A 20,121-nucleotide genomic window follows, 5' to 3' on the forward strand; every position below is an offset into this window, starting at 1 on the left:
TGCGTCAATCCTCAACCCGCCTCAAAGCCAACGCTGATTGGACGTTCATTTGGTGAACGGCTCCAAATTTTCTTTAAAGGAGAGTCTCCAGACTGATTAGCGAGTGAAATCTTGAAAGCTCGCGAGATCAGGATGGTCTCACGAGGCTAGTGGTTTGAGTCAGTGGAGCACAGAGATGCTACTGGTATGTATCTCACTTCATTCTCCCACTTATGTTCTAGTAAATCATCAAATGTGATTGATGATACTGATCGGAATGTTTAATTTAAGAAATTAAATGAGAAAATGAGAGAAAATAAATGAGATAAAGAATGTTTAATTTAAGTTTATCTATATTAGACTAAGTCTAATATAGAGAACTAAACATGTTTGCATTTGTGACTATTGTTCATGGTGGAACTAATTTCTGTTTGTTTTTCTTTTCTTTGTTGAGGTTATCAACCTGCTTATGATTCAACAGAAAATGACAAAAGTCAAATAAAAGAAATGACTAAGTTGATCTGAGTTGTTTCCTGCGTCCTCTGTGCCAATCCTGGTCGAGTTCAGGCAGACGAATCCCAAAATAACTCAACACACATTGCTCCTCTTTATCATAGGAAACTGCTGTTTACATTGTCTTGGGGAAGATTTCTATGTCATAATGGATCACGGATAGTTCTGACAAACTGTTGGGATCTGGAGGCTTTGTCCACTTTCTCCACCAGAGGGCGCACAAGATCTCCTGGGGGCATGAGCTGACTGCAACACCTGTCTTCAATCTGCTCATCAGGAGGCTCCATTTAAGGAGGAGGAGGCTAACACTTCCCTGCCAGAGTGTTTGCCAGTAATGGTAGAGCTAGACCTAAGCCAAATTACCTGATCTGAATCTCTGACTTTTTGAACCTGCCTGACCCGGTTTCTCTCTGCCTCACAGAGTCCAGCCTGAAGATCTGAAATCCTGGAGAGTGATCTCTGTCTGAAATCTGCCTGCCTGCACTCAGTGATATCCTGGAGAGTTTCTCTGTTTGGAATCTGCCTGCCTGCACTCAGTTAAGCCTCTGCCCTCAGCCTGCCGACTAGCCTCTGGACCCTCAAGGTTCCCCCCTCTGCAGCTCCGTTCAACCCTTGAGCAGGTATATACTCCTACATCAGAAAACCTGCAGTTAACCTGGATCAAACATTAACCTCTCTGTCCTCCTCAGTGGTGATCCCCTCGTGACCAGTCTGCCAAACCAAGGACCAGTTCACATTTCATTGTACATTTTTGTAAATAAACCTTTGAACTTTTTCTCTGCCTCCTGAGTGTTTTCTGCATGTGGGTTGGACGCCTTGAATCCAACATGACACAAACCAAAATATTATCAAAAAACTACCAGTATAATATTGTGTCAAATTAATGTTATATTAATTCATAAAAATAAAAAAAATAAAACATTTCGTATTTAATAAACAAAGTAAAAGTACGAAGCCATTTAAATTCAGTTTTGGGGTAGTGTATGATGGTCTGTTTTTAATCACAAACTAGCCACACAGAAATACACTTTTTTTGGTGTATTTAATAAATATCTTGTGAACAGCACTGAGTTGAATATGATCATAAAATCAAATAAAAAAAGAAAGGCACTTTGAAAGCAACATTGTAAAAGGCCTGTGTGTGGAATTTAGAGGCATTTGGGTGTGAGCACATTTCTGGGGTCATTCATGTGACATTTTCTGTCTTTCAGTGTGAATAATATTAAAACTAGCATAAAAAACAAGCATAAATTTAGCGCGACTGACATGAAAACACATGGGACCTGAGGATAAAAGTGAATGCAGGAAAAAAAAACATATTTGTATCTCTAGTTTAACAGGTAAAGAAATCCTTTGATTGTTTAAAATTGCTGCAAATTCATTGTTTTAACAAGTGGTTTACAATCCCTTTATGATATAAGGCTATCTAAAAACTGCATAAAAATAGTAATAGTACTCTTTCTGTGTGTTTTGACTTCTTTCTATCAGAGCACGATAAAATCTTATATCACATCTTAACTCAAAACCAAATTTACAACCGCTGTATTATCTGCTGTTTCACGGCAAGCGTCCGGCTTAAACTGAAAGCTGTTTGACATTGTTCAGAATATCTTATTGCAATTGTTCTCTAAATATACATAAAAAGCTGTGCGGCTACGGCTCAAAAGTGACGTATCAAACGGGAGTTTATGCGAAGAGAAGCAGAAGCTGAAGAAGTCGTTCGTCTAAATCCATAGGCTTCAAATTCCGATAGGACCAGTCCGTCAGCAGGAAAGAAACACCCACTTCAGTTTCTCTGAGTATGTACACACAACATACACTGTACACAACAATACAACACATGGGTATAAGTCATACGTGTTAGTAAAAAAAAAAAAAAAAAAAGATGCTGTGGGCAGGTGATACAATGTTATGACGAAGCGACGAGACAAATGCATAAATTTTTCCACCGCTCTCTTCGGTCGGACCCCAAACCAGCGGTAAATGCAACAGCTGTTGGATAGTTGAAGTAACAATTCAAGACGTTTCAGCAGGTCATCATTTGCCTTCATATTTAGGATTGACCACAGTCGTGACGGCACTTTTGTAGATAGGATTTTCACCCTGTGGAGGAAACAAAAAAGGAGAGTTAAAATCCAAAACCTCATACAAAGTTCCCGGGAGAAAACTCTCTTTTTTTATACATTTAGTTGTTTTAAAACCACAAACCTGTATTGCTGGGCTTTTATGTAAAAGATCAACACAAAGTAGTTGATTGATAAAAAAAAGTCCGGATGGAAGGTGAACAGTTCATAAAAGTTTAAGTAAAAAAACAATCCACCGGACTTCGTTTTCCAAGTTTGAAGACATTTCGCTTTCCATCTAGGACGCTTTCTCAATTCAAAATGCCTGGATTAGCGTTGAGAGCCCGCTGTTATAGAGTAGCCCAATAAAAGCCTTTTAATGACTATGTGCATGATAAAACATGCACATAGCTAGCCTCGTGAGACCATCCTGATCTCGCGAACTTTCAATGTTTCACTCGCAGATCAGTCTGGCTACTCTCCGTTAAAGAAAATTTGGAGCCGTTCACCAAACGAACGTCCAATCAGTGTTGAGGTGTGACGCAACGAGAAGCGCGACAGTTCAGTCTAAAGAACATGGCGGCTTCAGCCGATGAAACTAGCGTTAGCGTGGCTATCGAGCAAGTTTTATCGGAATTACAGAGTATTTCTTTACTGAAAGAAGAGCAAAACACTGCTCTGGAGGCTTTTCTCAGAGGAAAAGATGTTTTTGCTCTTCTCCCGACTGGTTTCGGCAAGAATTTGATCTATCAATTGGCTCCTCTTCGTCGTCGCTCTGTTAGTACGTCATATGCTTCGTTGATCTGATTGGTTTATTTGGCCCGTCTATCACCAACATAGGCCAATCAGCTAACCAGTATTTTCGCCCCTTCCCAAAATTACTTCAACGGAAGGTTTCCAGATGGATATACGGAGCAAATCCATCTGGCGGAGTCAGGTTAGCACATAGCATCCATTACAAGGCTTTTGATTGGCTACTCTATAAAAACCTGGAACTCAATGCTAATCCAGACGTTTTTAATTGAGAAAGCTTCTTGGATGGGAAGTAGGGATGGAACAGTTTATGAAAACCGTCCGAACCGTTCGGTTCGACTGTCTCGGTTCGGTTCGCGTGTGTTGCATTCGGTTCATGCGCTGCTCCTTTTTCTCATAGGCGAAGCGTTTACACTCCAGAGCAGAAGGTGGCGGTACTGCGACCAAAGCCAACCACCAGTAGTAAACAAGAACAAGAAGAAGCGAAGCAGCGTAGCAAGAAAAAAATCAGTTGTTGTGGAGAATTGTGTGGGTATGGCGAGTGGGAAAGAACAGGAGTTGGAAGACGCGCCAGCAGCACTTTATAGGTCTGCTGTATGGGACCACTTTGCATTTAGAGTGACCTTTGATGACAGCGGAAAGAAAGTTGTGGATAAAAGTGCAACAGTGTGCAAGCATTGTGCAACACGTTTTGTTTATGCTAACAGCAACATAACTAACATGTCAGGCTAACGATCAACATGTACCGAACAGAACCGAAAACCGTGACCATGAAACCGTGAACCGAACTGTGGATTTTGTGAACCGTTCCACCCCTAATGGGAGGCCAGACATCTTCAAACTTGGAAAACAAAATCCAGTGGTTTGTTTTTCTACCTGAACTTTTTGAAATGACTAAGACCTGGATGACTGAGAATCTCCACCAGCAGATTGAACAGTTGAACAAGTGTGCAACGGTTTTCCTCCAACTATCACCCATCATTACCTTCTAACATCTCCAGATCCAACCTAACTAGATTAGCTGTTAACCTATAATAATCTATAATATGTTGAGAATTTAAACATATCAAGACCCTTAGTAGATAATAGACTATATAGCTTATATTGAGATGCTCTATTTAAAGTTATAGTTGTACTTTTTCATGTTATTTTTCAGCCATTTCTTAGTTTTAGCAACAGCAGTTTCTGTGTGACATTTGGCGCAAAGCTTTAACCCATTGGTGCCTTTTTATTACTACTGTGTAAAAAAATAAAACATGGTGATTAATGCTGTATTAATTCAGACCAAAAATATCAAAATGCTAATTATAATCCTTATCGTTGAAGCATATTAGCTGTCTTTGCTGAATAAAGTACTTTCTGAGATGGTCAAAAAGATGCACCCTGACCCTCATCTAACTAAATTTGTGGATACAATATTTAGAAAAATCATTTGTTTTCTTCCAAGTCCTACACTGCTTTACTTAATCTTTGTCAAGATAAGATGTCAATAGCAAATATTTAAGTTTGTGGTTTTAATCTGAAAAAAAAATGCATAAAACTTCAATACTGTTGCAAAAACGTTTTAGTTTCCAAAAACATGACACACAAAAATTAGTCACTGAATATAAGTATTGCTCATCCCTTAATGGACACGTCATGTATGCAGGTCACACTTTACAAACAGACATGCGTGTGTGCCGGACAGCCAGGGGGACACATTAAGCCTTAGGTCAAACACCTACCAGATAACACTAGAGTTGATGTTTTTTTTCAAAACACCCAAGACTTGCAAAAAAGTGCGTCACAACACGCTCATGCAAATCTTTTCAAATTTAAACCCCCACAATGACACCTGCTATGCTGTTAAAAAGAGAGAATGAATAGAAGGGACACACGGAGAGAGAGATAGCCCATGCAGGAAGACCAAGAGCAGAGGAAAGGAAATACGAACTCAAAGGACAGCGCCTTTACGTCCATAGTTTGGGTTCTGGAACTGATTGATTGGACTCTTGTAAATTGGGTTTTCTTGCTACAGGTGGAGAATGAGGACAGAAGAGAGTTCAGTAGTGAAATGAAGAACATCAGAACAGTAAAAAAAGAATAATTAACAGTAACCAGAGAGGAATAAGGACAAGTGAGAGAGCAGAGGGTGAAGGCTGACACAGCCGACTACAAAGCTACCTTTTAGGAGCTGCCGTTCTGTGCAAGGTTCTTTTAGAGAATAAGAGGCGGGGCCTATTTACTGACTGAGAGATATAATAAGAACCGGTTGCAGGGGTCTATCGAACCAAATTAAAGACAGAACACTGTCGCCCCATAGAGTTAGATTGTTTACTTGATAAAACCTCTGACGGAGTTCCTCAGGGCTGTACATTAGGACTCCTTGTCCTATCACATTATATGTGAGAATATTATATATATCATGCTGATTAGATAATTGTATATTTCTCATCTGCTCAGTTGTTAACACCCTTGAAATTTTTTTCATTTTGGCTTTAATGCTCAATTTGTAACCTTAGAGAAGGTTGAATGGGTTGCTTTATGGTATTCTCAAATTGTAAAGAGTTATTTTTGCTATTTGTAAAAACACTTATACTTAATGATCAATCTCTTATCTAAAACCTGAGTTACTTTTCTTTCTATAGAAATACATCTAGCGGTTTAATCCAGTAAAAGAAATGTCCAGTTTCTGCTAGCTGCTTTCCTCAGACCACGGTGATCCGTTCTTAATAAATACTCCACACTGCTGCCTGTGTCCTCACTAAGACTAAGAAAGTAGAGCACATCACCCCAGTTCTAAAGTCCTTCCACTGGCTCCCTGTATCTCAGAGAACAGACTTTAAAATACTTCTGTTAGTCTATAAATCTCTGAATGGCTTAGCACCTAAATACATCACAGACTTGCTATCAGTGTATCAACCCTCCAGACCACTCAGGTCTTCTGGCTCCAGCCTGCTCTGCAGACCTAGAACCAGAACTAAACATGGAGAAGCAGCATTTAGTTCCTATGCTCCACTTATCTGGAACAAACTTCCAGAAAACTGTAAAAGTGCGGAAAGCCTGAGTTCCTTTAAATCAAGACTAAAAACACATTTGTTTAGGATTGCCTTCGACTGTTCTAGTTAAACAGTTCAACTAAAACATATTTTCTTTAGTCCAACTGTTTTAAATATTTTTTATTTTTTCTGCATTTTTTATTTTATTTATTTTTTCCTACTTGCTTTGATTCTGTTTTATTTTCCTGTATTTTAATGGTGTGAAGCACTTTGCATTGTCTTTGTATTGAATTGTGCTATACAAATAAATTTGCCTTGCCTTGCCTTGCCCATTGTGCTTCCTTTTTATTACTTTAAGAGAAAGCAAGTGCATCACTGTTCTTTAGTTAGGGACACTAATTTTTGCAACCCTCGGCTTTAGATGGTGACTGCATTGCAGCTCAGGGTGCTACATACCCGTCTGCACTACTGGAAAATGAAAGCCTATTAAATATGCAGCCTCTGTGCCTTGTTCTTTAAAAATAATACAATTAATTTTGGTTGTTGTATGATTTCCAGGATAAATGAAACCAATACTTCCGAGAAAAATCAATGTCTTCTGTTTCAGTTTTTATATTAGATTAGATTCAGATTAGATTAGATTCAACTTTGTAGTCATTACACATGTACAGGTACAAGGCAACAAAAAGCAGTTTAGGTCTAACCAGAAGTGCAGGATAAATAATGGTTCCATAAATACAGGACATGGGTTTTTCTACTGAATGAGTATAGAGATGAATACTATTATAAATAATGAATATAATATATAGATCACTAGTGTTATGAACTAAATTTACAGCTGGATATGTACCGAATATAATATACAGGTGGATATTACTATAAAAAAAGGTTTTTACAGTTATGATTTTAAGATCTAAAAGACGTGAAATTTCCAATTCCATATGTAGGTTTCCAACAGAGACTTTGGTTATAACGTGAGAGCACGGGTCGCTCTTAGTTTACTGTCTTCAGTGAGAATGAAGGCTGCTGCGGCTCGTCCCCTAAAGCACTAAAAGGCCGAGGTTAGTCAGCAGGAAAACGTCTCTGCAGTAAAAGAGAGAAAAACGACTCTGAAAAAGAGTTGCTTATGTGCTTCCACTGACCCCCCCCCAAAGCAGGATTGAAAAAAAATAAGGTAACACGAAATGCTTTGTTTTTTTCCTTTGAATCTGTTGCACTAACATAGATTTCTCCCGGAACCTAATTCATACACAGCCTCGTTCCCCTATGTATGCATCTGCTAGCTTTAATTAAATAAAAAAAGATACACTTGTTAACTTAAGATTGATTTACTGTTTACTACTTTGGTTCAGAAATGTTTTTGAATAGTTTAATTTTAGTTTCAAATGTATTTAGGGTGTTTTCAGTCACTTTTTGCCTCACCAATATTGATGGTCATTTTTTCTACGGCTGGTTAAAAACATGACCAAGTACGAAAAGTAGGTGATGACATCATCTAAGGACTTATGGCGACTTTCAGGACAGCCAGTTGCAACCTTCCTTACTTGAGAGTTGGAAACAGTGCATTCTTGGATGCTAACAATAGTCTGAGTTGCTATCACTACTCCTGTATCTATCCATTAAAAACTGGGATTCCAAAAATCTGTGGGTCATCTTCAGGTAGGCTCTACATGCTGCTTCTTGTCTAAATCTTTACCTATAAAGAGAGCAGGAAAGGAGAGTATAGAAAAGTGCTAATGTTGCTTATGTTTTATCCACATAAATGTGTGTACATAAAAGCCAAATTCAGGTCAGAATGAGATTTATTTATGTTTATTTTTATTCCAAAGAGTAATAAACATGAATTTGAAGAAAATTTCAGATGGATTATGTATGCAAACGTTGACAAAGTGAAATGAGCTTTGAGAAAACATTAACAAGAAGCAGATAGCAATTGGTTTTTCACTAGTGTTGGGCATTGAGAATCAATGGGAACCAGTTCAAACCTTTAAATTCTCTGTTGTTCAAATCTTATCGTTCCTATTTTCGATGATATAGAAGTGCCAAATATTGGGGAAGAAGAAATTGCAGCATTATGTGCCTAAACATCTGCTTGTGCTGCAACATTTAAAAGTGTGGATTAATCAGAATCAGAAATACTTTCATAATCTCATAGGGAAATTACTTTACTGCAATAAGGAAATCAGCACTCAGCTACCGGGAAAATTGTTGATGAGATATTATTACCAAAGGCGCTGCACGGCCAACATGATTTAAAGTTGACCCACTGCACATCTGTTGTAAGTTGGGCTTTTTTCAGGGAATTTGTTAGCGAATCTTCTTCAGGGAGAGTGGAGCCTTTTTTACATTCCTCTTACTTTGCGTCTTAATAGAAACCCGCATTGATTATTAAAGGAAAATTCCGGTTTTTAACACTTTTAGCCCATTTTCTGTAGTGTCCAGGATGCATTCGAATGATCGACACCAAAATTTTGACAATTGGTCCTGTCTCTGCTATTTGGCTCATTTAGAATCCCCCCCTGGCTGCTTCAGAATGGCTTCCATTGTGCATGTCCGATAATGTCCTTAAAACAACCTTAAACGTTCTTTTTTAAAAATATGCTACTCACCGGGTCGTCAGCGCTGTTCAATGACGTTCCAAAAAAAGTTTCGTGAAGAAAAACCGTTCCTGTCTTGTTTTATTTAGCATTTTGTAAATCCCAGAACTATTTTTTCCGATACATCACAACCGCTTATAAACTTCCGCTTCCCGTTCGAATCTGAAGCGTTGCACACTCCAGACCACTAGTTGGCGACAATGTCTCTATATACTCCTCCTCAGTATATTCCGGTTCAAAACGGTATCCTCTGCCGTCAAACTCAAAGTCCAATATGTCCTCCTCAAGAATCCACCTTTCGTATTCCATTTTCAGAGTTTTTTAAAGTGTTTAACAGAGACGTTAGCACCTCAACGTCGGAGTACACAGAGTGAAGCGAAAAGACTACAACTAAGTGTAAACAGGCCCCATTTCCGTTTCCGGTGGTGGAGGGATATTGACTATTCCAAAAGAACTCAATGGGATTTACAAAATGCTAAATAAAACACTACAGGAACGTTTTTTCTTTACGAAACTTTTTTTGGAACGTCATTGAACAGCGCTGAAGACCCGGTGAGTAGCATATTTTAAAAAAAGAACGTTTAAGGTTGTTTTAAGGACATTATTGGACATGCACAATGGAAGCCATTCTGAAGCAGCCAGGGGGGGATTTTGCATGAGCCAAATAGCAGAGACAGGACCAATTGTCAAAATTTTGGTGTCGATCATTCGATTTCATCCTGGACACTACAGAAAATGGGCTAAAAGTGTTAAAAACCGGAATTTTCCTTTAAGTGTTCTGGATAGGAAAATTAGCACTTTAACAAGAGCTGGCGAAATTTTAAATAACTTTTTATGCATGACTTAATACATTGCTTATTTTAATTTGGGACCAGTTTTATAAGATAAAACTCAGTAATCGAACAATTCAGTACGATAACTAATCATCCAAAAAAGTAAAGCATCACTTCTACCGCGTCTTACTTTAAAACCTCATGAGGACAGGAAAGATGATAAAAAATCAGAGCAAGTATGGAGAAGGAAACAGAAATTTCCAACAAACTCTGAAAATGTGCTCCCACTCTTAATCAAAAAATCACTTTGTAAACAGACTCCAGCTTAGAAAGCTAGTTTGGAGGTTTAACCTATAAAAAAATACTCTGCAGTTTTTCCTGTTTACGTAGTTTCAACTCCTTTAAAGAACAGCATCTATTTATACTTGGGTATGCTGTTTTTATTATGTTTAGAGTGACAGTTAGGGGTAAATTTAATAAGTGATTTTTTTTACAGATCTTTAATGTATTAAGGACATAATGCCATGATTTCCCCCTTATTTGTATTTTTATGTCCTAAAATACCGGTCTCATTAAGGTCTAATCTATAGTTTATGCCTTTCCTGCAGCGGAGCGATGAAGGAGAAGATAATGGCGTGTTAACCTGTCTTCTGCAGCAACCATAACGCCATACCTCCACTAGATGGCGGAGTACGACTTCACATGATACAGAGCAAATTCCTGCTTTACATACTGTTGCTGTTGGCTCCCAATGTGACATGAGGGAGGAATCAGGGAGGGAAGAAGCTGTAGCCCCTCCCTGGAAAGTCTTGTTATGCACAGAGCACATAGCATTCCCAAAAAAGTCCACACAGACTCTAGCGTTTTTCCTTTTTCAGTTGAGCCCTGTTCGAAAGCAACAAATTCAATCTGCCTTTGCTGCTGCCAGCGAGAGCAAGAGCGCTCGTAATGACATAAACATGGCTGCAAATCCCATCTGCTGCTAAGAACAACTGACTACCTTTCCTGGGAAGAAATGGAGGCCGAACTACACCTGTTTTCCACATTTAAGCCGCTTTACTAAAAACCTCAGACAAACATCAGCCATGTTGATCCTGTAGACTCTCATAGAGAGAGATACAGTTTCGGGAACCCACCGTATCCCACTTGGCGTTCATCTTCTCCTTCTCAAACTTGGCGAACTCTCTCCTGTCGTGGATAATCATAAGCAGCTTCCAGATGAGCAGGAGTGCCAAGCCTATCAGAACGATACCGGCGACCACGCCTGCCACAATGGGGATGATATCTGGGCCGGTGGGACAATCTGAAACAGAGCAGCAGAGTTTTGTAGCCTCTAAGGTGAATCTTTATGTTTCGTCCAACGTCTCCACCCCCCACGATGAGTCTGTGCTCACCAGGCTCCTCCAAGACGTAGACCACGTTCTCTGTGTTGTTGGTGACGCTGTATGTGTAGTACATCCAGCAGTCGTTGGCGTCCCTCTCTTTGCAGTGACCGATGGGGTAGGCACCGTCGTTGGGTTGGGGTAGCTTTTCCCTGCTTTTCACTTTAAACAAGGTGAAGTAGCTGCATTCTTTCTGACACGTTTCCTTCTTCTCCCCAGTGCCAAACGCCCGGCACTCCACGCAGTCTCTGACGAAACAATACCAAAAATCTGGTGATGTAGAGTCTTTCCAGGAAGCATCTATGATTTACTCATCCTGTACATATCTTAAAAGGAATTCCTTTGATAAAATATGTCTTTCATTAGCTTGACAAGCATTTTGCAAAACCCCTTTGGAATCTATACCCCTGCACTGCAAGAACAATCTAGAAATAAGTTAAAATGTCTTAAATTAAGGGTATTCAACCTTAATTTGAGTAGGTAAATGAGATAGTTTGCCAATGGAATGAGTCATTTTACTCATTCCATTGGCAAACTACTGCTTAAAATAAGATAATTAGATAATATGCACTTGAAATAAGACAATGCAACTTTGGTTTCTTATTTTAAGTGTAAATTGTCTTGTTCCATTGGCAAAATGTCTCTTTTACCTCTTCAATCCAAGAACAAATTGACTTATTTTAAGAAAAAATGACTTATCTAGTTTTAGATTTTTCGCAGTGTGATTTTTCTCAGTGCCTTGGAGAACTCTTAAACTGTCAAGAGGAATGCCTGCTAGTCTCAGCATGAGAATATTTCTTTAAAATATAAACCTTATGGTCATGCGATCAAGGTAATTTCTTACTTGTGTTCAGCACAGACTCCGGGACAGGTGGGGCACATTTCGCACGTCGAACCCTGGAATTTAGGATCATCACACTTGCAGGTACCGCATTCGCACCGTCCTCTGCCGTTACAGATCTGCTTGTTTTTGGCCAGACACGTGCTCTGGTCCAGAGAACAGTCGCAGGCCGTTCCGTTCCACATGGGGTCACAGACGCACTTCCTGCACACGCATTTTCCGTGCCCTGCAGCGAAGAGAACAATAGCTTATTAGAACAGTGTCTTCTTTGGTGGGGGAGAATATCATTCATGGTTCTAACATCACAAATAACATAAAGGAAAAAATTTATTTCTGGGATTTTGAACCCAATTGGAGATGAACTGATCAGATTGTTGTATTTTGTTTCTAATGTGTGAATCTGACCATACTGATGCAGTATCAAAAAATTTGTTTCCCCTTTAAGAAGTTTTACAAAAAAAAACACTGGTCTAAACACTTTTCTCATCATTTATTTATATTCAGGGGCAGAATCAACATCCTGGGGGTTTAAGAGGGAAGTAACTGGCTAGAGTTTTTTATTTTTATATAAAAAAGAGATAACAAAATAAAAATGTATTCTTTTACATCCAATACTACGGAAGAGGATTAGGGCCACTGAAAAAAAGAAAAAAAAAGTAAACTGATTTTTAAATTTTATTTCACTTTAATCTCAGAATTCTGACTTTTTTTCCCCAGAACTCTGATTTAAATCTCAGAATTCTGACTTTTTTTCTCAGAATTCTGACTTTAATCTCAGAATTCTGACTTTTTTTCCCCAGAACTCTGACTTTAATCTCAGAATTCTGACTTTTTTTCTCAGAATTCTGACTTTAATCTCAGAATTCAGACTTTTTCCCCCCAGAACTCTGACTTTAATCTCAGAATTCGGACTTTTTTCTCAGAATTCTGACTTTAATCTCAGAATTCTGACTTTTTTTCCGCAGAACTCTGACTTTAATCTCAGAATTCGGACTTTTTTCTCAGAATTCTGACTTTAATCTCAGAATTTTGGATCTTAATGTAGATGGGCGCCATGAAGGAAGAGATGTGGGAGCACTCAGCTTCACTGACAAAGATGTGAGTTGTTTGAGGTTGCCAGTGACACAAAATGACGGAATTAGTCATTGGAAAATGACGGAATTAGGCAACTTTTTACATGCCCGACAGGTCCCCTCATTAATGGAGGAGCAGAAGGTCATTAAAACAAGAGAGCTAGTCTCTAAAAAAGACATGGTTATGGCTTGATGCTAACATGTTTCTTAGCTGTCAGAATTCTGAGAAAAAAGTCAGAATTCTGACTTTTTTCACATATTAAACTGAAATTGAATTTAAAAATCAGTTAACTTCTTTTTTTTTCAGTGGCCCTAATCCTCTTCCGTACAATACCAATGACTTAATTCACTTTTAATTTTTAGCGTAGGGAGTAATACGTACTTCAAGTCATAAGCAGACTTGGTTTCATTAAACTGGGCAAAGTACAGGATGAGAGGCAGACCAAACCGTAAGCAAGTCAATATGTTTGGCCAATTTTGATTGTATTGGCATCGACTGATAGCTGAATGCATTTGTAGATTCATTCGTGCATTCAGCCGCCATGTTTTAAAATCCCATGAAGCACAAGCATTGCTGCTCCCTCCATTGCTTTCCATTGTTAATGTTTTCTATGATATATTAAGAAATATTTATTTTTTTTCTATTTAATTTGAGAATTATGTAACATTTGTTAACATTAAAAAACAATATTGTTTACAAAATTGTCAGCACATATTGGGGATCGACTGTAGTTATTTTATAATAATCAGTATCAGATATAACTTGGTAAAGGTTCAAATTGTTTTCCAGATGAAAGAGAATAAGAAAACTCTCCTCTGATAGATTTGTTCTGGTTATGGTTTATTTTTATTTTACCTTGTTTAGCTTATTTCTGTGTTTTTATTAAACAAATGTGTGTTCCAAGTATTTTCTTAAACTGTCTGTAGCATAATATACAGGTATAATAAAATCATTTATATCTAGAGTAGAGTCTATGACTCTATTAACCCTTTATAGGGCAAGTTAGCGTTTTTGATCATTTGCATACCCATTACCAAAGTCCCCCCCCATCGCCGTCCCTCAGTGATGTCTAGGAGCAGAAGATCTATATCCAGCCATTCAGCAAAGATATGCTATAAGGCCTTTTTTTAGCAATTGACCAATTAGAGCGCTTGAATGATCTATTATCTACTGTAAATTAAGTTGAAAAAATAAGTTAACATGTCAAGAAAAAAGGTAAAAAGCTAATTGAAAAGTTAAACAGTTAATAAGCCTAGTTAACATTTTTATTTAGCTTTATAAACTAAAAAATGTTAGGGCCAGTATCAGCATTAATGCCACTAAGCCTATGTTGTACCAAAAAAATGTGTTTCTTTCACTCTCAGAGTTTTTAAAATGAACTTCTTATAGAAGCATTTTTTATTTTTCTTAATACATTTGTGCAAGTTGGCGTTTGTTGTTATTACATTGACATACATTTTTGCTATCAAAATATCCATATTTTTTGAATGTTACAAAGGTAATAAGGTCTTGTCCTGGATTCCAATAAAACTATTGGCTTAAAATTTAGATTTTCAAAGGATTTCATTGAGTGCTCTATAAAGGGTTAAACTTCTGAAGTGAAAAGAAAATTTTCATTCTCCTTTCAGTTCTATTTCTACTTAACTTTCAGTCAAGTTTCCATGTTTCATGTGTTCAACCCATCTACAGAATCCATAACAGAATCTCATGCAACGACTCTAGTCCACTATAGGGTTCCCCCACATTTAAACCTCCAATAAACTTACCTCCACAGAGTTTGTTCCCAGAGCGGTCGCAGTTAAAGTTATCGCACTCGCAGAACTGGCCGCTGTACCTCTCCTCTGGGTTTTCTCTCGTCTTGCACTCACATGTGCCGCACACGCATTCTCCATTGTTGCTGCAGATGTCGGTGCCGTTGTCTTTGCGGCAGGTCCGGTCCATGTCCTCTGTGGCCACGTCGTTGCTGCTGCACTCGCACTTCCTGCCCACGCGGCCATCTTTGCACCTGACACGCAGGTTGGAAAACTAGTATCCAGGGATTTCTTACAGACATGTAAGGGTTTTGGTCGTGCCGTTACCTGCAGGCGCCACACTCGTAGGTTCCGTTACCAAAGTGGCAGTCTGGGCTATTCTCTATGCGTTGATGGTGGCAGTCGCACTCACAGATGAAGTTGAGGGTGATTTCGACCTCCTCGGTGAACCCCAGGGGCCTTACCTTGATGATCTCAGGCTTTCCATCGTTTGGACAACCCTTAGAGGTGATGCTGATGTTAAAATGGACCTGTGGTTGAAGAAAAACAATTGAAAAACTTGTACAAATTAAAGAAAACATTTTTCTCCTGAGTATCTAATGTCACACAAGTTGCCGGCGCGACTAAAACTTCTCCTTGATTCACATTTTCTTTTTTCCTTTACTGACTAAAGCAGAATCCATCTATTACTGCACTGTTGAATAAATGGCTGGAAACTGGAAAGGCTTTGTAGCAGGTTTTTTTATGTGACACCAATTATAAAAGTACTACAATACAATACATAGTAATTCTACAGATAGTACCAACCAAACACGCCACTATTCAGAAAATATTCATCAGAACTTTCAAGATTAGGATTATCTGCTCTGGATTTTACTCAAACTAATCAGGCAAATTTTGTAAAATGTTTAAAATAAGATTTCAAATGCACAAATTAAATATTTGGTTTTAAAAAAAATTCCAAAAAATTATATTTTCCACTGTTTGACATAGTATAGCTTTTTTTCCAAAGATTATACCGTATTTTCGTGACTATAAGGCGCATATAAACGTCTTTTTTTCCCCTCAAAATGTGCGGCACGCCCTATGTGTGTTGTTACTGCGGACGTTTGAGACCACCATAAGAACGTTAAAAGGGGAAGTGTGGGCATGGATGGATAGAAACTGCCGCCTATGGTGATTTTTAAGAGAAAGACTTTGCCTAAAGAGACTTTTCCAGCTGGAGTCGTTATTAAGGCAAATTAAGAGGGCTGGATGGATGAGGAGATGATGAAAGAGTGGCTGAGGGAGGTGTATGTAAGGAGACCAGGTGGTTTTTTCCACGCATCACCATCGCTGTTAATCTGTGACTCCATGCGTGCCCATCTCACAGCCGATGTGAAAAACAAGGTGAAACAAATGAACGCTGTTCTCGCTGTTATTCCGGGAGGTCTGACAAAGGAACTTCAACCGCTCGACATCGATGTGAACCGGCCGTTCAAAGTAAGGCTGCGAGCGGCGTGGCAGAGATGGATGACAGACGGAGACCACAGTTTCACGAAAAGTGGAAGGTAGCGCCGGGCAAGTTACGCCACAGTTTGCGGATGGATTGCAGATGCTTGGGCTAACGTGTCTGCTGGCATCATTTCCGAGGAGCCGCACGGCACGGAAAGTGACTCCGACAGCGAAGAAGGGGAAATTGGCATGTCTGATTTAGCGCAGCTGTTTAATTCAGAAACAGAGGATGATGACTTCAATGGGTTTGATTAATACTTTGTAATAAATACATGAATAAAGCACAATCATACTCAGTTTTGCTCCCGCTCTATTTTTAAATACGCAGTAGAGGTATTTAAACGTAGTAGAGGACATGTACCTGTATATAAAACCCGCGCCCTATAGTCCGGCTCGCCTTATGTGTGTGTTAAATACAGAAATGGCACACATAACTGAGACTGCGCCTTTTAGTACGGTGCGCCTTATGGTCGTGAAAATACGTAGACACGTAGATAAAGAGACCTTTGCATCATTACTGAAATAACTATTAGTTGTTTTGTTAAACGAAAACCTGGTTTATCAACAACAAAATATTACCATCAGATGACTATAAATATACAGAGTGCAGATATTAATAGATTAGATTTATACTACTTTTCTTAAAAGTTTTGCTCTCAGTTGACTTTTTTCATCTTAAATGGGATATAGATTATTCCTGGAATCAAGATGGTACCTTTCCTCTAAGCTAACATCTAACCTTCTGCCTTCCTCCTCCACCAGAAGCAAAATGCATTTGCTTAACATTTTCTGAATATCTACACAAACACTGTCCAAAACCAAACACTCATTGTTTTATTAACAGCTATTTGATCCTTTCCTCAGTTGAGGTGTCAAGGCAAGGCAAGGCAAGGCAAATTTATTTGTATAGCACAATTCAGTACAAAGACAATGCAAAGTGCTTTACATGATTAAAATACAGGAAGATAAAACAGAATCAAAGCAAGTAGGAAAAAAAAAAATAAAATAAAAAATGCAGAAACAAAAACAATATTAAAAACAGTTGGACTAAAGAAAATATGTTTCAGTGAAACTGTTTAACTAGAACAGTCGAAGGCAATCCTAAACAAATGAGTTTTTAGTCTTGATTTAAAGGAACTCAGACTTTTACAGTTTTCTGGAAGTTTGTTCCAGATAAGTGGAGCATAGGAACTAAATGCTGCTTCTCCATGTTTAGTTCTGGTTCTAGGTATGCAGAGCAGGCTGGAGGCAGAAGACCTGAGTGGTCTGGAGGGTTGATACACTGATAGCAAGTCTGTGATGTATTTAGTTGCTAAGCCATTCAGAGATTTATAGACTAACAGAAGTATTTTAAAGTCTATTCTCTGAGATACAGGGAGCCAGTGGAAGGACTTTAGAACTGGGGTGATGTGTTCTACTTAATAGCACTTTATTCATCATAGCTTATATACCAACCTGACAATAATGGAAATGTCTCCACATTCTACTCATCCTCTGAATATTAAAAACAAAAACACTCTCACAATCTTCATATCTAAAAAAAAACTGTTTAAGGTTTGCTATCAAACATGAGTTTATCTTCATTTTACTTCAATATCATGCTTTACGTCCTTTTTTTCTGAATTCTGTCATTCTGAATTCATATCGCTCTGTAGAGCAAAGGTTAGGTGTTGAATTGATGTTGCACGATTCCTGAATAGAATATGGTTATTACTATTTAAAGAAAAAGATATTTTTTTCATTGAATATACTGGAAAAACGATCTAGAAATAAGTAAAAATTTCCTAAATTAAGTGTATTTATCGTTCATTTGAGTAGGTTAATGATAAAGTTTTCCAATGGAATGAGTATATTTACTCTTAAAATAAGATAATTAGATAATATGCACTTGAAATAAGACAATGCAATTGTTTTTTTCTTATTTTAAGTGTTATTTGTCTTGTTCCATTGGTAAAATGTCTCTTTTACCTCCTGAATCCAAGAAAAATTCACTTATTTTATCTAGATTTTGATTTTTTCCAGTGTAACACTGCCTCCCTTGACCAATAAACTATGTTATTTGTAACATAAGAACATCACTTTCTATAAACAATAAGATCTTTTGTTTCCCACCTCATCTCCAATGGAGATATTGGAGCACTTCCTTCCATTTTCCCCCACATTGGTCACGCCGTTCTTACAGCGGGCCGTGTACGCTATAGTCACTCCATCTGGAAGCTTGCTGTTCTCCAGAATCACTTCAGAAGAAAGAGACTGCCAGAAACCAAAAGATAAGACAACATAGTTTCCTCACTGGAATGCCATCTGGAAGCTTGGTTTTTGACAGCGGAGCATAAACAAAGGCTTAGCTGCAGATTAAAAGAGGAACGCAGGCTTGGAAAAAAAAAATACACTAAATTCAGAAGGCTTTAAAACAATGAGAAGGTAATTTAATCAGTTTAGCTGGAGATGATTGTAACTTTGCACTTACGTTATAGGCGTCTATGATGAGGTTGATGACATTGCTTGAATTACTTGACAGAGTACCCACTGCAGACTTTGGTATCAGGTTTTTAAGTTCCTACAGAGACAAGGAGGAAACATTAAGCAGGGCTTTACAGAGATTACACAGCTCATCTAGATCATCAGTGGTGAAACTGAAAAAAATTAACTTTTGGTCCATTGAAACACACATTTAAAAATTCTCTGCAAGTCTATCTGTGGGTTAAGGGTGTCTGTTAAAGAGCATCTGTTTACCAGAGTGCAGCGCCTTGTTAAAGAAAGCAGGGAATCATCCCCTGTAAACGATGCTGGGGCTGAAGGAAATAAGAGTTTAAGGTGCAGTTTAGAGCGTGTTGTCAGCACCGCCCCGATAAACTCAATGTGCGATGGGTTTAACTATGTTGGCTCTATCATAATAGATTTTTATCCCGATATGAACAATGTTTTTAGAGACATGCAATATCTCATTCCATCAAAGACAAAGGAGGATTTTTTTTAATTTTCTTTATCAAGCTCTTATTTTGAAGAGTTTTTTGAATGTTTTTGTTTTATTTTAATCAGGTTTAATTCATTTGTATAATTTTGTGATATTTTGTCATTTGTGATTCTTTGAAGGAGAAAGAGAAATGAGTCAAAGAGTACCTAAATCACATTAATCATAATTTATAAACAATACATCTTTGTTTATCTCTTTACAAATGCTATTTTTTCTGCTTTTTTATATTCCTGTAAACAGCTGGCTGTAGGAAAACCTCCCAACAGATTTGCATCCTGTTAAACTCTCTTTGGCTTCTAAACCAGTTAATTTCCCAAAATATCGTAATTAATAAATGCAGGCTCTATTGATGAATGGATTGAAATTGTTTACCAGATTTATGTGATGGAAAGGATCTGTTTTTCCCTCCAATTAGAAAAAGAAACATTTTATAAGATTTGGTCCAAATGGACTGAGTACGTGAAACCAATTAGATCCGACTTCATTTGATTTTTCTTCTGAAATATGTCTTGCCCTCTTATGTCTTTGTGGGTTTTTTTATTACTCGAGGTGGTGCAATCCCCATTACTGTTTAATTCTGTTTTTTGTTATCTTTACAATTAAGTTAGTGATATTCTGTTAAAAATACCAGAAAGGCAACATGGACAAAATAATTTGGACTTTCTGCTTATATCTTGAGTTATAATTTTAAATGGATGGCTGTGATTACTGATGTGATGGAAATCTGTCTTTCTAAATAAAAATAAATAAATAAAAATTCCTCCTATTTACAGTTATATGTAGATAAATTATTCTTAAATTTCAGGTTAGTAAAGGACTTTAAGCAACCATACAAACTCTCCAAATTTATGCAGAATTATGCTTCAAATACAGAATTAGACGTTGACCAGATTAACATATAGCCACAGTTTGTGATTATTTGTAGTTTCATTCAGCTTAAATCTCA

General features: G+C 37.9%; 1 protein-coding gene across 2 annotated transcripts in view; it reads right to left on the reverse strand.

Moving 5' to 3' along the window:
- Window positions 1–1,515: 1,515 nt before the first annotated feature.
- Window positions 1,516–20,121, reverse strand: part of LOC119772525 (integrin beta-1-like) — a 59,253-nt gene continuing 40,647 nt past the window's right edge. The window contains exons 9-17 of one of the 2 annotated variants that reach the window (XM_038268978.1): window positions 18,669–18,758; window positions 18,311–18,451; window positions 15,032–15,234; window positions 14,720–14,958; window positions 11,883–12,105; window positions 11,051–11,286; window positions 10,793–10,959; window positions 5,242–5,319; window positions 1,516–2,595 (exon numbers count right to left, since the gene is read on the reverse strand). In XM_038268978.1, the coding sequence (XP_038124906.1) occupies window positions 5,242–5,319; window positions 10,793–10,959; window positions 11,051–11,286; window positions 11,883–12,105; window positions 14,720–14,958; window positions 15,032–15,234; window positions 18,311–18,451; window positions 18,669–18,758 (1,377 nt within the window). In that variant the 3' untranslated portion in view covers window positions 1,516–2,595. The remainder of the gene's footprint in view (window positions 2,596–5,241; window positions 5,320–10,792; window positions 10,960–11,050; window positions 11,287–11,882; window positions 12,106–14,719; window positions 14,959–15,031; window positions 15,235–18,310; window positions 18,452–18,668; window positions 18,759–20,121) is intronic. The other variant, XM_038268979.1, reaches the window with a different exon arrangement.

The sequence above is a fragment of the Cyprinodon tularosa genome, unplaced genomic scaffold (assembly GCF_016077235.1).
Source record: "Cyprinodon tularosa strain WSP-4 unplaced genomic scaffold, ASM1607723v1 ctg713, whole genome shotgun sequence".
Lineage (NCBI taxonomy): Eukaryota > Metazoa > Chordata > Actinopteri > Cyprinodontiformes > Cyprinodontidae > Cyprinodon > Cyprinodon tularosa.